The sequence below is a fragment of the Homalodisca vitripennis genome, chromosome 5 (genome assembly GCF_021130785.1).
Source record: "Homalodisca vitripennis isolate AUS2020 chromosome 5, UT_GWSS_2.1, whole genome shotgun sequence".
NCBI lineage: Eukaryota > Metazoa > Arthropoda > Insecta > Hemiptera > Cicadellidae > Homalodisca > Homalodisca vitripennis.
The window spans coordinates 107,192,492-107,210,987 of NC_060211.1; the positions used below are offsets into that span (position 1 = coordinate 107,192,492).

The window sequence follows — 18,496 nt, forward strand, 5'->3', positions numbered from 1 at the left end:
GTCTAAGTACAAGTTGTTCTATACTGATAAGGGACACCGTAAACACGATATAAGAGATAAAGAGCGTGTTTTCGACAATTAGTTGGTTAATGAAGTTTCTGAGTTCATATTATGTTGCATGCTGCGAAAGAGCCAACCACAGAGATAACTAGCTTTTATGAGGTTAGGCACGTCTTAGAACTACAATAAATCGGCAAATAACAAAGTCCTCTCGTTATACACAATTACTTGGCGCGAGATTTGACTGTCTTCTTAGAGTTTTAAATAAATTGGGATATTTGGGCTGTTTAGAAGAATCACTACAAAGGTTCTCCAAGGCGGCTATTAAGTTCCCTCTCTCATAAAAAATATTGATTATAGTACAATACATATCAACCGCCTGGGCAGTTGGCTTTATTATTTATTAATAATATAAAGTGATCTCAATTTTAATACTAGTGTTATTTCTAACGCACTTGCTATAAACTAATATTTTATACTTATGCGAAGTTTAAACAATATATCTCAGACCTACGTGCATTTTACATCAGTTTATTTGCCACATACAGGTTTGCAATGATACGTCTCTTACTATAGTAACTAAGCGTAATACAATACACGAAATATAGTACAACCAATTGTAAGAGTACGTTTTTCACGCCTGCGCAGATAAGCACAGCTAGCTGATCAGCTGACATCAGTGACTGATACACTGAAACAGATCAGGACAGGACAGGATTTTGATTTGATGTTTGATATATTTTTGTCATTACCATATCTCGAATGATAGTGAGGGAGTTTGGGTTGGTTGTTTGGTAGTCGGTCAGAGTTTACTGATTTTGAAAGAAAAAGATAGTTAATTATAAAAGAACGGTGGTAGTGAATAAATGCTTTATAATATAGATTAAATATTCAAGTAAACGTGTTATTTTAAAAATATAAAAATGTTGAGTGTTTGTCGTAACAATGTTGCAGTCAGTTTTAAAAGGTAAGATTAACAGCTTTATCAGAAAGTAAATTTAGTTTGTTTCATATTTTTGAATCGTTTTTCATATGAATATTTACTACAAATAATTCTAATAATACTATAATCTTCAAGTTGGTGTTTTCAGAGGTCATTAGGTAAATTTATAGAATAAGCTAGCCTATTCATGCAAGAAAATGAACATTTATGTTTCTTCCTGTTTGGAAGATTTTACAAGATTGGACAAACAAAATCTTGCACAAAGGAAATAATGTTTTGTTAAGTGGTAGATCTTTTTAGGTTAGGCTAAGACTATTAAGTGAGAAAAAATAAGTGAAACCCAATGGTTTTTGACTAGTTATTTACATATTAAATATGACAGAATATTTCCAACATAATAGTATAGGCCTAATATGAATTACAAGTAGGAGAGTATGATAAGTAGATATAGTATACCGGTTATTTATATCAATTTTAACAGGGAGACTTTAATAAGCGGTCTACACTTGTTATTTAATTGGGGTAGGGTACGATAAGCGGACCCGGTTTTTTATATCGAAGAATACGGTCATCGATACCTAATATTTGCATCTCAAATCCTAGACTATCAATCGATATAAAAGTACTCAATAGTACATATAGTCCTCAATAACAATCATATGTTTTAAATTAAAATATGAATTTAATATTTACAGTGATCAAACAAATTATTATAACTAAAATTAGGAAAACTGAAGATGACCATTTTACTCCTCTCACAGTTACAGTTGTTTCTTTCCCACAAATTTCACATAATGGGTTTTTCGGTACGAGTCCAACATGTTAAAGCCACGATAAAGCAACGTCGTGTAGATTTCTAAAATTGACTGCCATTTTTAATAATCAGAATTACTTAGGTAAAATTGAAATATTATCCTACGTGTATTATTTTAGAGTGTTTACAGCTGTTGATATACGAGATTATTTAAGTTAATAGTTCAAAATAATTAATCGGTATCGATTGATTATATCGATGGTTATGATTAAGTAATATCGTTTGCCAATTTCGATATAAAAAACCGGGTCCGCTTATCGTACCCTACCCTTTAATTGCTATTATCGAACAATTTGATATATTATCCAACTTCAATGTATGTAAAAATCGCACACATTAAGTTATAATAAATTACTGTAACAAGAATTAATCTCGTACATTGCAATTTTAAATACACAAAATTTTACAATAGCATTATAAAACAAAGTAGGCCTAGACTTATATATCAAAGAAACCTTACAATATTTATAAATTGCCCAGCTTGATATCAATAAGTAACCGCTTTTTGTGAATTGGAGGAAATAATTCTCCCCATGTGTTATCAGGAGTCAAACTCACATGTTGAAGCTACTTAAACAAATCTTATCATTAGTGAGAAATAATTTACATATTTTCCTCATATTCATCGCCATTTTCAAAGTCACAAAATATTAGTTACTCCTTGTTGTTTATTGTTTACATTAAAATTACTATAACTAATAAGTTGAAATCATATGATAAGTTGTAATATTGAATTATCCTTCAGATAAAAACAATCGAACCATTCGGTAATATCAATCGAATAATGAGTGCAGGCTGCTTATTAAAGTCTAACCATATTAACAAACGATATTGCTTAATTAAATCGATTGTATAATCAACCAATACTGATGAATTAATTAAAATATATGATATTTTGGATACGTTGATACTGATTCATAATTTTGTTATATGATACATGAAGTAGGATATCCACGATTATACCAGTAAACGATATAAAAACCGGGCCTGGTTGTACTGTCTATTGCCGGTTCCACCATGTGAATATGAGAATGAGTGTATCAATCTTTTCTATTTCAATCCAGTGTCATGTCTTGTTCAACTCTTTGGTTGTTTCACGATTTATCGTTGTTCATGTTTTTGCTGAAAACGGTATATTGTTGTGCAATAAATTTCCTGTAACGTAATTATTAAAGACACATAGCGTATCTTCATACTAATTTGTAGAGAATTAAATTCTAAAAACAACATTTTTGTGCTTTTTACGTTTAATACTTGACTACGTAGCCCATATATAACTTTATATACGTGATTGATGAAAAATTGCCTCAAATTCAATGCAAGTTAATATTTATTGTTCTTGGGCATATTTTATACAAATTACCTACATTTTTCAGGATATGTTCCTAGTTATAAGTAGGAGGCTACTTTTAAGATATTCTATTATCAATGTAAAAAAACAAATAACATTTATTAACCCTTTCCGGGCTAGGAGGCAATATATTGCCGCCATAGATCGTGTCTGAAAAGTGCCAGGTGGCAAAATATTGCCGTCGGTGACATATGTGAAAAGCACCAGGTGGTAATATATTGTCTCCTTGATATTCGTTGTTTCTTAAATAAATACAACGTCTAATGATTAAAGTTTTATGTTTTTTTTATTCCGTGGTATATTTGTAGATAATTAATATGATTATCATTTTTATTTTGGAGGCCTATGCATTTTTATTTCGTAATTGTCACATGACATTATCAGCTGACTCGATCTTTCATTGTTAATTCTTTATGCTTTAGTTTAATTGTATTATTGTATGCTGGATTCTTTTTCATTATTTTATTTTGTGGTTGTAAATATTAGTAGTTTTAGTTGTTACGTTCTTAGCTATTGTGTGTAGTAGTTACAATGACTGACAATTTGCGATCTCACGGGAGCGAAATTGTAAATAGCACATTTTTAAATAGAAAAAGTGTAAATAAATTTCAAATAAAATTGTGTAAATATTTCTTGGTAAATAGTTTTTTTAACTGTATTGAAACTGTTTATGGATCCTACAATCATCTGTTTACCGGTACATTCATAATGTGAATATTTATTTTAAGTTTCTTGCAATGTAAGAGTCACTATTATAAAAACTTTAACACTTATAAAATGTTGCGATGTACAATTATGCGTATTTATACAAAATGTGTCATAAAAAATGTATTTATGAGAAAAATAAAACAAAATTTTGTTTGGTTGTTCCTTTCTAAATGTATAATATAATAAAATAGCTTTCCACTGTAAAATTATTTTTCCTTTTTTAGTTATTAGCAAAAAAAATTAAAACATTTTATGTAATCTATAAAACATTTTTTTTTTATTTTTAATTACTTATAACTACATCTATATATTTTTTTGTTGATAGTATATTATCTATACGAGTAATTTGGTGCAACTTTTAGGTAATTCTCTAATTTTTATGAATTAACTTATAAATTTTAATCTAAGAGACTGCAAAATCGCCAATTTTAGCCTGGCACTTTTGACTAGTCACAAGGGGATATGAGATGTGAAAAAAATTTTGCAACATCTTATATTTGTTCCTGGCCCTGAAAGGGTTAAAATGGCTTTAAAAGTAAAAAATAAAGTAATTTTTACTTTTTACATTTTTATTTATTATGGCGGCAGTACTTTTACGTACAAGAATTTTTTCCTGAAATTTAAGTTTATGGGAAACGCTTAATAGGAAAAGTTTTTTTTTAATTGGCTAAAGAGGCAGCTGAATTAAAACATTATTGAGGTTTTACCATATACAGTTGAACCACGTAATACTTCATGCACATTTATGGTATCTTATATTTGTACTAGAAGTATATGACATGTCTCATTTTAGAGGTAATATGAAAAAACTTATTAAGTTTTCTTGTAAGTGTGTAATTCTTAAAAAGTTATATGATTAAATTTTGAAAAATCAGATTTTTTCAATAACAATGAACGTTGATAAAACCATCATAAGTATTTTGATGGTGACGACTGAAAAACTTCTGTTTTGAGATACTACCTACCTGATCAGTAAAATATCAAAATTCTGTAGGGTCAGATCGTAAACACTTGATAGAGGTAAAATATTTTAAATATAATGTAAATTTCAAATGCTAATAACTTTTGTGCAATTAGTTATTTGGTTTCTGAGCACTACAATGTATCCTGACTTTTGTGTATCTCATAACAAGAGAGACATACCTATTAGAGACTATATTAGCTTACTTTATTATGTCCTTGTGTAGAATTGACTACCGGTAGTCTGTGTTTGTAGACTACAGACAAGTTTCATTATTTGTGGATACATCAACTATGTTCAAGGTTAATTATGGTACCTATTCTAATACATTGATACAGTTTTAAATAAATAATATTAATTTGTGAGTTTTCGTAGTGAAACTGGTAACAAAGATTAGATCAAGAGACATTGAACTATTACAACAATATATCATAATTTAATTTTGTACACTTTATTTGAGCTTTCCTTTGCTTTATTTTATTTTCACTGGATTTAGTTTTTAGCTTCATAAAAGACTAATATTTAGTAGATAATGGTTGGTTTTTAACACCACACACCTCTTATCAGTGATCAATAGATTATATTACAATAGTTGTTATCTGTTCTTGTTTGAATCCTTATATCTCTATATAGAACCCATATGGTAGAAATATTATAATTATTAGCAATTTCAGAACTGCTTAGGCAAAGCTGGAGATTAAAATAGAGACAAAATTTCTCAGAAAATAGTCTATCTACTAGTAAGTTCAGTGGTTGAAGAAAATGTGTCACACTTATGAATAATATAGTGAGAATTTCAAAATTACGTAAATGTAGAAAAAACTATTTTAATAACCATTTGCTAGCCTCCTTGAAATGATGCTTTTTGTGGATAGAATTTGAGTTTGTACTCACAACATTTGAACTGCTATATCTGGGTGAAATATTTAAATAACCGCTGTCTATCCCACTGAAGATAATAGAACTAAATTTCCATAGTTTTGGAATAATATTGTTATTCAATTATAATTATCTTCTTCAATTTTGTTGGGATAAAGGAATTAAAATAATGTTCAATTGAAAATGATAATCTCACATAATTGGTACACTGAAAAATGTAAATGTTCAACAATATTTCTTTTGAACCTGGCAGACCTCATGAAATGTTCAGGTGTTCATTAATGAGGAAAGAGTGGCTGAAATCTGAAGAGTTTCTCACAAATTTGTTTCTTTGCTAATCTGTTCAAAAGTTTTTAATTTTGCAAGCCTTTTACTTTGGTTTGTGCCTCCTACATGATGTATGATCTACAGACTATATTTAAACCAGCATGATTTTAATCATGTTTATCTATACACTTCTTAAAATACGCTTTCATTAAACAACTTTGTTATATAAAATAATGTTAATGAGTTACATAATTCCTTAATTCAAAACATAGTAATCATGGACATGTGGAAAAAGCTAATTACAGCATCTTGGAATAATAATCATTATTTTTAACCCTATTTCTCCTAAATATTTATTTATAAATACTTAGTTGCTTCTATGACGTCATCTCAAAAACAAATTATTTACAGAATTTGCTTAGCCTATTAATTATATAAAAAGTAAAATGACGTTCAGAATTATCTGATAGACCTATTTAGACTTATAGTTGCTCAAAATTACTTTTTTTCTTGAAATCTTCAAAAGTTTACTTGGAAATAACCCTTCCTCTACTTAATTTAATAAATTACTTTCAAAAACCCATTAAAGGGTTAGTTTGTGAAAATATAAAAGATTTTTCCTATGCTATTAAGTCAATAATAAAGTAGTGGTAATTCAGATTTAGATGGTAATTAATGCTTATTTAATAGCTGGCTGTATTCTATCAACCTTGGTGTTCGTCCTATTAGAACAATGTTAAACCTAAACTATTATTCACCAATATTTTTGGACATGGAGCTTTGCAAGATGGCTTTGAAGCGTTTGTTTGCGTTTATTTTATTTTAAAAGTAAATATAACTATTTACATTAATATTGTTTATATTGTGTTTAACATTGCTGAATTTTTCATTATTTTTTGAGAAGACCTTTATCCAAAGAAAGACCATGCAAAGATTGTGTTAACAAGATTGCTTAGAAGTATAAGAGGGTTTAGTATATATCCATTATATGCTTGTTTCTAATTATAACAAGGAAAATATAGACTTTCATGTACCTTAATTACAAGGGTAGTATAATATTCTTAAAAAAAAACCTACCTATACAATATAGGTTTATGGTACGTTTTGCTATAAATAAACTAACTTTTATATGAATAATTTTGTATAGGTATAACATTTATGAAAGAACTGTAAACTTCAAATGTACACACAGGGCTTTCAAGTCATTCAGTCTAATCTCCATAATTGGAACATGAAGTTACATTAAAGGAGTTGTTGGATATCTGGAGTAAACAATGTTAGAATTACCAAGGTTACACAGGGCTTTCAAGTCATTCAGTCTAATCTCCATAATTGGAACATGAAGTTACATTAAAGGAGTTGTTGGATATCTGGAGTAAACAATGTTAGAATTACCAAGGTTACACAGGGCTTTCAAGTCATTCAGTCTAATCTCCATAATTGGAACATGAAGTTACATTAAAGGAGTTGTTGGATATCTGGAGTAAACAATGTTAGAATTACCAAGGGTTGAAATTGCCAAATTTAAGTTACAGAGGGCCAATAAAGTTGCCTACTGTGCTTGGCTAGATTGTGTACCATGCAGTAAGCTTGTGTAATTATTTCGTTTGACTAAACATCATACATGCAGTATCTGCCATCATGAACAGCACCAATGACAACAAAACTTTATTTTACTTGAATTAGGCACTATCATAACTTTACTCTCTCTAAAAGACTAATTTCCCTGTTCACTTTCTAACATTTCCCTGATATACTATATATATATATATATATATATATATATATATATATATATATATATATATAAGATAAATTATGTTTGTATGTCATAGTTCAAGGATGTATATTATTAATTAACATAACGGGACACTATGTTTATGAATGGTGACCTACCTCTCAAAACTATAACTATAAATATCAGCTGCTGAAATATATAGCAAGTGACATATGTTGCTGAGTTGGTTCGTTATGTTCCGATAGGAAACGACATTGAAAAGTTAGTTAGATGTAATCAATTAACTGATTGAAAAAGAAATAAAACTATGACACAGCCAAATCTGTCTTCTTTTGAGTACTAGCGCTGACACAGTCCAGCGTGTGGGTCTTACAAGCTGTAGAGAAAGAGCAGTTGACAGTGACGCCTACTTGACAGTACATATATAATCCATCAGAGTTGTGAGATCCACATGTTAGGTCCAATGTTGACTACAGAGGGTTAAGTTATCATGGTTAAACTGTATATGTATAACTAACCAATGTATATTGGGTTTTTAAGCAAAATAACTAGCTAAGTAACTAGGTCTGTTTATTGTTAAAAATAATAATTATATATTTAAATTGTTTAATTCATGGAGCATACGGATGGTAATTGAGTTAAATTTTGGCAATACAATATATAATTTTGGATTGATTATTAAAGGCAATATTTAAAATTTTGTTTCAAAGTATACAGTAGTAGGCTATTGTACTTTGATATCTAGAAATGTATTGTCAAAACCATATAGCCTTCACTGTGTTGCATGCAGCTTAAATTTATATTCTCTTCATTCCTTAATAAACTAATCATTACTATAAACACCTAAAAACTGATAGTCTCTCTGTGTGGAATGTAACAAAATTCATTTAGGGTCAGGATGTGTTAAAAATTATTACTAGATTACTTATCATTAATTAAAAATATACTGATGTTGCTGATATTTAATGAAAAAGTGTGCATACATATCAAAAAAAGTTTGACTAAATTTTGTTTTCATAATTACTAATATAAAGAAATTGATAAAGATTAAAGAAGTCTTAAGTTGTTAACATTAAAGGCCTTACTATGAAAATATTTCAAAAATACTCATGCAAGCTTAGTATATTCATACTAAATATCTTAACTCAATAATTATCAATTTGAAAATGAAATGTATGCTTCAATGCAATTATACATTATGCAAGTAATCGCTGATAATTTAATATTTTCATACTGTACCTGCTCAGATAAAGTAAAATTCATGGAAAATTCTACTGAAATGTTGTTAAATATCTAATGTTTGCCAAGAGTAAATGTTTTAATTATGAAAGATTTAAACTAAGCAAATATGTTTTACTGAATGGTCTAATACAATGTTACATAACCTGAAGATTTGAATGAATCATGGAAATGGACTTGATTAAAAGTTAAATTACAAAAACTTAATTCAATTTAAATTAGTTTAACAACATTTTTACGAATAAAGATATGGATTAATATATCTTTTTCTATATTTATACTAAAGTTTAGTTTAAAAATAGTCTCAACAGTGTTACACGTACAGTAGCATGCACACACGCTTTGTAAACAATTCATTAGCACTCAGAGTCAGGTGACTGGTTTTGGGTGTAGCAAGCTGGAGACTCATATTTGTTCATTCACTCGGTTTATTGGTTTGTTAGAAAATAGTTAAAACAACCAAAGTAATTAAAATATTGGTAAAGTTTTTATGAAATAAAATTTTGTACTTTAAATAAAATATTGTTTGTTCTTAAATCAATATTGGGAGTAACTGAGTGTAGTGTGTATCCTGTACACTCCCTTGTTTTTTGTTTCAAGATGTCTGACAGTGAGAGGTATGTGAAATATAATGAAATGTATTTCAAGTGCTAGGGATGTGTTATGCAGTATTGTTGGTACTAATATTTTATAAACTTAACACTTAAATTTTCCTAGCCGATTTCTTGCTAGACCTCTCTTTTTACTTAATTACACACACAATGTAGGAAAAAGTATTGTGGTTGTTCAAATAATTGCCTTAATGTTTCTAGTGTATATATGTTTTATGTTCCTCTTTTAAAAATGTAACATTTTTATGTTTTTGATGTACCCATTGGCATAAACATACAAACAAATAAATTTCACTAAAATTTTTCAAATGAGTGCAATTGATGAATATTTAGATATGATTTTTCAACTTTATAAATTTGTTGTTTTTTAAATTTGTAATGTCTTGGACTGATGACGTGCTAGTGAAATCCAGATACTTGGAGATTAATTTTTAATAATAGTTTAAGGGTGATAAGATTTTTATATATTCTAATGATGTCTGTACCTAACTCTCTAAAGAGTTAGCAAAAGTCGTAAAGGCATTGGAAAGTGGATTTCTTGGCTTAATAATAAAGCCTAGACCAGAATTTCCTCGGATTTCTATAATAAAAAAGTAGAAATCCTGTTTACCTGCCAACCAAACTGGAACTTTGAAAAGTCTCATAATTAAAAAACTTGTTTTATGATTAAAACACAATTTTTATAAAAGACAGGCACAAGTGAAATTTTTTATGAAATTTAGTATGAAATTTTAGAATTATATAAAAATGTTGCCATCTTAAATCTTATTCTTGACCAGGTGGTTCAAAAAGTTGTACATTAATAACGATATGGGACTCATTATCTCGGGTATGTAATTTTGTAAAGCATTATTAACATACAGATTAATCATTTAATTACGTTTTTACAGCTTACTGAAAACTCAGCTTGAATTGGTTTCAAATCTCAATTTTGATAGAACAAAGGTTTTCTTGTGTAGAAACAACCCTTAACATTGGTGTGTAAATTTCTCAACCCACGGTATCACAGACAGCACAACTAACAAAGGTTAAAGACATCTTTAATATTATTATAATAGATATTATATATATTTGCCACAGAAACCAATAAGAACTACTCCAATTTTGATTTAATATTCATACTGTGATAAAACAATCAATTATTCATAAATTTCATAATTATTATAATTTATTACAATTTAGTTGTAGTGTGATAGGATTATTAAATTTTTTGCATGAAGCCATTACATGGGGTCATTAAACTGTAAATTTAATTAATCAAAAAATAAGTTTATGGGCTTTTGTATTACACCTTAAAATCCTGTGCATTGTGTTTCCACATTTTCTTGGGGTGGAGCCAAAATGTAATTGGCCAGCTGCTTTTCATCTGAAGCCAAGTTGGCCAAGGGCAAGAAGAATGTACAGTAGGCCTAGATCCAGTCATACTGGCAACTGTGTAAGAGATTATTGCATGATTTGTACACAGTGGTGTTGTGAGTTTTGTGTTTAAATTGAGAACTTGTTTTTTCCAGAATGTTACACCAGAGTGGGTGTCTGTCAGGTGTGATAAAAGATCCTCACATTGAAGATTTCCAAGTTCAAAATGAACCCATCCTAGGTAAGAGAAGTTTTTGTAATTTAGGATAGAAAAATTTTAATAAATGCCTTTTTCCCCTATAATCAGTGTAACAATTGTTTAATTGTTTTCAATATTTCTTCTATAAAACTTCTATAATTCATCCAAGGATCTTGTTTTATCAAGAACATAACTATAATATAGGTAATGTTGAATAAAATCTTGACATGAGTGAGTAATACTTTGTATCAATTACATGTACCTGTGTTTACAGATCAATTGTTCTTAAAATATCTTTACTGTGTGAGTACTATTAAAAAAAAAAAAATAAAAAAAAAACAATGTGTTCTATTAGTTTGTAACTTAATTTACAAACATGTAGAGCAACTACAAATTCTGTAATTTTAAAAATAAGCCTGTTTTTAAAAATTAGTTGGAAAAAAGTTTATTTCTTATTTAAAAATTAAGTATTTCATTCAATGGAGAATGTTAATAAGCTGGCCCGGACGCACTGCTGAAACTTCTATTTAACAGGTGTCTGAATAGTAAGAAATCACCTTATGAGTGGAAAAGAGCAACTAAATCTCAGGTTATAAAAGAGGAAATCGACAAAACTGTCAAAACAATTAGTTATCATTGTCTTTTAATCGTTAAAATATACAGGAGAGTTTTGAAACAAACAAACTGAGAACCAAACAATACAGCCAGAGGGAAAAAAATGGATTCCGACAAGGGAGATCATAATTATATAGATGGAATGTTGTGTTAAAACATGTAACAAAAAAAGTTGAAAGAGTATCTGAATTTCATTGATTTAAAAAAAAATGCATGATAAAAGAAGGTGTCAGTGACCAACTTATAAGAGAAATCAGGAAACTCTGTAGTAGCTGCGTTACAATTAGTAACAAACTCAGTAAACAATTCTAGTCACTAAATAATTCAGGTAGAGCTGCACTTTAGTACCTACATTATTTAGGATTTATTTAGAAGCGGTTTTAAGGTTAGGAAGCAAAAATGCCATGATACATAAATTTCTATAGATAACAAATAGGTATATACTCCACTATTTGTGAACGAGCAGGTTCAAAATCGATCTGAGAACTTGGAAAGGAAGTTGAAAGGAGAATATAAGTAATCAGGTTCAACAATAAACCATAAGAAAATTGGATATATGAAAAAACATTAGAGATCTTGAAGTAGGACAATACAAGCGAAAGAACCATGCTAACAGCTTTGTGTGACACTTTCAAGTACATGAAAAACTACAGAATTCATAAAGAACAAAATTGTACAGTGACGATAAGTAATAACTAATAAGGCACCTAAATTCAGTTCTATGCAATTTATAAAATTACGAACAAAATGAAGACAGTAATTTACAAGAATTTATATAGGGCTGAAACATTGGAACTAACCAAAATTAACAAACCCCTGAAAATGGAATATTTAGTGGAGAAGGTATGGAATCTCAAGAATGGACCATATAAGAAATTACAAAATCATGAAAATTGTGAAAATAGAAGGAAACATCTTAGGCACAATTGACATTGTGGGAAAAGGAAACAATGGACATGGTAAGATCTGTTACAAATGACACAACTAGATAGCCCTAATAAATGTTTTCTAATGGTCTCCATCAGGAAAAAGAAAACATGGTAGACAACCAAGAAAATGAAAACAATAAATCGGAAGAAGCCATGAGAAGAAGGGATTTAGAAGATAGCGACTGGCAAGACTGTCAGGCGTGGAAAATGAGAAACGAGAAACGACGAAGACTGTAGTAATAGACTCGCAATATGTGTATGGAATATGGATATTCATGTTGGTATGTAATTAAAAAAAGGAATAAAATTAAAACCTTTCATATTCTAGAATTTTTGGGCTGAATGGTGGTAGGTGACGTAAAATCTTGGTACAACACGTGAATGCATGGAGTGTCGCAATGCACATTCATGGTATATAGGCTATGTGTTCCAGAGATATCTTGAACTTCTAAATAGAGTGTTGCTAAAATCCATCAAAAATTGTATCTCATTACTGAAAACCCTCTTTGAGCTTTTGATGAAAACTTAATGAAAAACTGATTTAAACTTTCTAAGATCCATATTTAGAACTCATGTATATTTTTGTTATTGAAACGTAGTAATTAGGATGGAATATTGATTTTGGTAAAACAACAACAAAATGATTGGAAAAAAATAATTTTTAAGATTAGCATACATCCATTTACATTTAAGCTGTTACAGGGGCACAGTTAATAGCCCCTGCTATAATTCTAGCCTCAGTTATAATTCTATCTTGCTGCTAAAGTTAAAAATGTGAATTTAAAAGATTAAAAATAACAGCTCAAAATATATTTAAATTTTGTTCCAAATATGTATTCCTTACATGAAATAGTTTCTTAATTTTTAGAATATTCAGATACAACCAACAATCTCTGCTATTGAAAATGTATAAAGCTAAAATGTCCGTACGCCCTGGTTTCATAAAGACAGAGCACCTCTGCATTTTCTTTGCAAGTGCAATGGAACATAGATCATTTTAATTTTCTAAATTAGAAATCTTAGATAATTTGAACTTTTCTTCCAATTCCTCAACATTATTATATTACACATAATGTTAAAACACAATGGTCTATTTGAATATTATTTATAATAATCCAAACTTTTGTTTGTCATAAATTATTTTTGAGCTAGACTCTCTAAAAGTGGATGTCAACATTACGATCACCTTAACGATGTAGTTAACTGAGTATAGTTTCATTCACAGTTGCACAGCTATTGAGCCAATTTGCGTTGCACTGTATAAGCACATAACCTGATTTTTCTTGAAATTGATAGAGGGTATTTTCCTAAGAAAGTAATTGGTCATCAGCCATTCTTGTTTTGGTGCAGGTCAATATGAGAGTGTATGAGAGATCCAAAATGATCAGATACAACCGATTAAGTTCATTTCTGGTCTAATTTATTTACGGTTACACTGTTGAGTTTACATTGCACTGACAAAGAAAATAAACACATATAAGGGTTTTGGAATCCAACTTAGATTTAAAAGCTTTTATTTGTGGTCTGCGATGTTTCTGGTGCTTTAAGTAATATTAATTTCAACTCAATCAAGAAAATATGAGCAGTTATTGTACCTATTCACAAAAAAAGGCGACAAACTGGACTGTAAAAACTATAGAGGTATATCTCTACTCAACACAACCTACAAAATATTATCCAAGCTAATATTGAATAGACTCAAAGAGTATGCGGATAGAAACATTGAAGATCATCAAGCAGGCTTCATGAAAGAAAGATCTACAATAGACCAGATATTTATAATGAAAGAGCTAGCTTCTAAATACTATGAATACAATAAGGATCTGTATATAATATTTATAGACTTTAAAAAAGCATACAATAGTATCTCTAGAAGTAGTCTATGGAACATTTTGAAAAGTTTTAGTATCCCAAATAAACTGATAAGTCTAGCAAGACTCTGTGTAAGCAGCTCCAAAGGAAAAGTACAGGTGGGAAAGGAGTACACAAACTTGTTTAATATAAATACAGGAGTGAGGCAAGGTGATGGAATATCACCAATTCTATTCAACTTTGCTCTGGAAGAAGCACTAAAAAAGATAAAGGGGATACCTGAAGGAGTAAAATTGGGAGATAAGTTCAATATCCTGGCATTTGCAGATGATGTAGCCATTCTAGCTGAGAGAAAGAGGGACTTAAACAGACTAGTAGAAGCCTTTTTAGTTGAGGCTGCAAAAGTAGGATTACAAGTAAACGAAGACAAGACGCACTACATGAAAATAAGCAGAAGAATGGAACAGGAAGGAGAAAAGCTATAGAAGTACTCAACCATGATTTCAAGGCTACAAAGGAATTTAAGTATTTAGGAGTGACGATAACACATGACAATAGAGAAGAAGCTGAAGTCCAATGTAGATTAGCAGCAGCAGATAGAACATACTGGAGTCTTGCAAAACTTCTCAAAAGCAAACTATTAATGAGGAAAGTTAAATTAAGAATTTACAAAACCATGATCTTGCCAGTTTTGATGTACGGGTCGGAAGTATGGGCACTCACAAAGAAATCCCAAAAAAAGTTAATAACCTTTGAAAACAAAATACTAAGAAGAATTTTTGGACCAGTTCAAGAAGGAGACATATGTCGGATCAGGAAGAACAGAGAATTAAGAGAAATATACCAAGATCCCGATGTGATTGCACTGATCAGGAGTAAAAGAATGAGATGGATGGGCCATGTTGCCCGTAGGGGAGAAGATAAAATGATAAAGAAGGGTGTGGCGAGGGGAACCAGAGGGAGTGAGGCCATTGGGCAGACCTAGGATGTGATGGAGAGATCAGGTGGAGAAGGATTTAAGAACGATTGGCGCTACACTGGAAGTGGCTCAAGATAGAGGAAGTTGGAGAGACATTGTTGGCGAGGTCAAAAATCATCTGGGTTTCGAGTGGCCACAGGAGTAAGTAAGTAAGTATTTGTGGTCTGCGATGTTTCTGGTGCTTTAAGTAATATTAATTTCAACTCAATCAAGAAAATATGAGCATATGTAAGCTTAAAAAGACTATTTTAGTCAAAATGCATCTACTTCATCGCTTATATCCTGCTTCTGATATAAGGGGTAGATTGTACCATCTCTTTGCTTTTCCTTTAACTACAGTAAATTTTTAAGGGAAACAACCACTTTTGATAACCTTATGTGCAAAACATCACAGCTTTGTTCATCAAGGTGGGTTTTAGAACACCGTTTAAATATTATTTTCAATTCATTAGATGGTGTATTCGTCAATGGTACAATCCCACTAATATTAAAATTCCAAAGTTTGAATGTTTGGAGGTTTGTCCTCGAATCACGCTGAAACTGCTATACGGATTGTGCTGAAATTTGGAACAGGTATAGCTTTTGGTCTGAATTAACATTTAGAGTGGTTTTTACCACCCATAACACATTCATTTCACCAAATAAAGTCGAATTCAAATTGAAAAATTAGTTTGTTTACATTCGAATGTTATGATAAGAACAAAACGTATTTTGACAGCTGTTGACAGCTATAGTTCGACAAACTTTCTGAAACATCTGTTTACATTTGAATTTTATCGATAATAAGTAAACAGTGCTTGATTGGTACTGTAATGCAGATAGTAAATAAAACGTTAATATATAAATTTTACTCCAGATTGCGCCAGTGACAAATTAAAATCATCTAATGCATTAAATACTGTTATAAAAACTAATCTTAATGAACAAAGTTATGAATGTTTTCACATAAGTTACTTTAAACTGGTGTGTCTTTGACATTATGATATTACATTTTAACAATGGCTAATGGAAAAACAGAGAAATGAATACTAACATGCCTCAACGATTCATTCTTTCCCTGGCTACAGTCCAAAAAACAAGTGTAACGCAAAACTTTAATAAGGATTATTTTGGAAAGTTGCAAAACCTTAATAATAATTTCCCTCTTATACCGAAAGTACATAGTAAGTAGGTTGGACTCTCCCCTAGGTCGTAATAGGCTTTTCAGTCCTATTTATGTGTGTATTTTCTTCATCAGGACAAGGTAAACTCAACTATGTCAACACGATTTTGACCAAAGTAGATTTCTGAGAACTAGATAATCGAAATGGAAATATCTTAGACCTGAAATATATGACAAGGACTGGAAATATGCGCTTTTTGACCGAAGTAAGTTTCCGATACCTGTAATGGTGCGGCATGCGACTATATCCTTACAGTGTGTCTATATGTAAAGCGTTGTTACCAGTACCGGTAGAGTTTTTTTTTTTTTTTAATATTTGTCTGCTCGTTATTTTTTTCTTCAGAGAGACAGAAAATAATCTTAACTTTGGCCAAAACAGAACTTAATAAATTAAATTTTTAAATGCTCACTAATTGAACCCAGACCAAATTTTTTTCAGCACTTTAAAGATTGATTAGTACAAAAATATATTGTATATTAACTATTGTAAATAGATTGTGAAAGAAATGTTGAGTTGGATTTTTAATATCCTGTACAGAGTAAAGCTAAATAGAAATTCCAAACAAAAAAGTCTTCATACTTTATTTTCTAAGTTATAATGTAAAACTTTTTAATATTTTTTTCTAATACTGGGGTTCTTTAGAAAAATCAAATTGTAAACAACAAATTTACATAAATTGTAAAACAAATATGTAATCATAAATAACAAGTATATGAAATTTTCTAAAAGGCTTTGCAAAACATCTACAACTGGGCTGGCCGTTTTAAAACACGTCTTTGGTAAAAGGTCTGATAATGTTGGCAGGCTGTTATCAAATTGACTAGTGGGAAGAAAGTTAAAACATATTTTAAAACTTAATTTGCATAAATTTGCTTATTTTAGTTTAATGTTTTTTATTTAAAGTAATCAATATATCTACTTACCTAAGTTCTGAGAACAAAAATAGGCAATACAAAACTGACTGTTCAACTGAACACCAAACTACTCACCACAATGAAAATCTTGTCTTGTGTAGATTAGGAAGTTTGATGTTTGAACTATGGACTCAATAATTCTCTGATAAGCTTGGATTTATCTTTTGTTGAGAAAACACTCCAGATGTTTTATTTTAAACTCTCTTGTTTCATTATTGTAATTATGTTTATTGGTGTTATTTAAATTGATTATCACAAGAGGTAATTTTAAACAAATGTTTTAACCTTGTTGATGACGATAATTAGTAGTCATACTGAGCTCAATGCTTTAGGAATGATGTGAAGTGGTGTTACAGAATAGAATTTCCTCATTATATGTTGCCCAATCTATTAATTATTTGCCAATACAATTAAAACTAATCAACACTCTCAACAATTTTAAAATCGAAATGAGGATATACTTGGTCGGAAAGGCTTTCCACAGTCCGCAAGGGGTCTTTGAGTAAATTTATGAGGTCAGCAGTGCAAAAAATAGACATTTTGTAAATTTTAATCTTAGTTGTGGACATTTCTATTAACTGCAGTATTATTTTTAATGTTTATTTTGTGATTCTAAGCTTAGTTTACTGGATAAACATTATGTTGATGTGCACAGATAACTTGAGTGTTCAATTGCATAAATAAGTGGCTTATTATAATTGCTTTGTATATTTATGATGAATAAATTTTATATTGCTGAATTTATATTTTATATTTATTATTATTGGTCTTCATTGCAAGTTTTATTTATAACTGTGCACATTAATGTTTTAATAGTGACTGATGTCACATACTAATGGTTACTGAAATTGTTAGAGATTTATTCTATGATTTGGAATGTAAGACATATTAAAAATAAAAAATTTTAATTTATTCGATAAAATATATAACACTAAAGGGTGTTATTAGTCAGTATATACCATAAGCAATATGGCCATGAAACGTTAGGCTGTTGTTTGCTGGAAGTTCCAAGTCATTC

General features: G+C 29.9%; 1 protein-coding gene across 1 annotated transcript in view; it reads left to right on the plus strand.

Moving 5' to 3' along the window:
- The first annotated feature begins 716 nt into the window (after positions 1 to 716).
- The window catches only part of LOC124362677 (delta-1-pyrroline-5-carboxylate dehydrogenase, mitochondrial), a 67,713-nt gene continuing 49,933 nt past the window's right edge, over positions 717 to 18,496 (plus strand). Inside the window, 2 exon segments of the mRNA XM_046817377.1 lie at positions 717 to 967; positions 11,023 to 11,108. Of these exon segments, the coding sequence (XP_046673333.1) occupies positions 924 to 967; positions 11,023 to 11,108 (130 nt within the window). The 5' untranslated portion in view covers positions 717 to 923.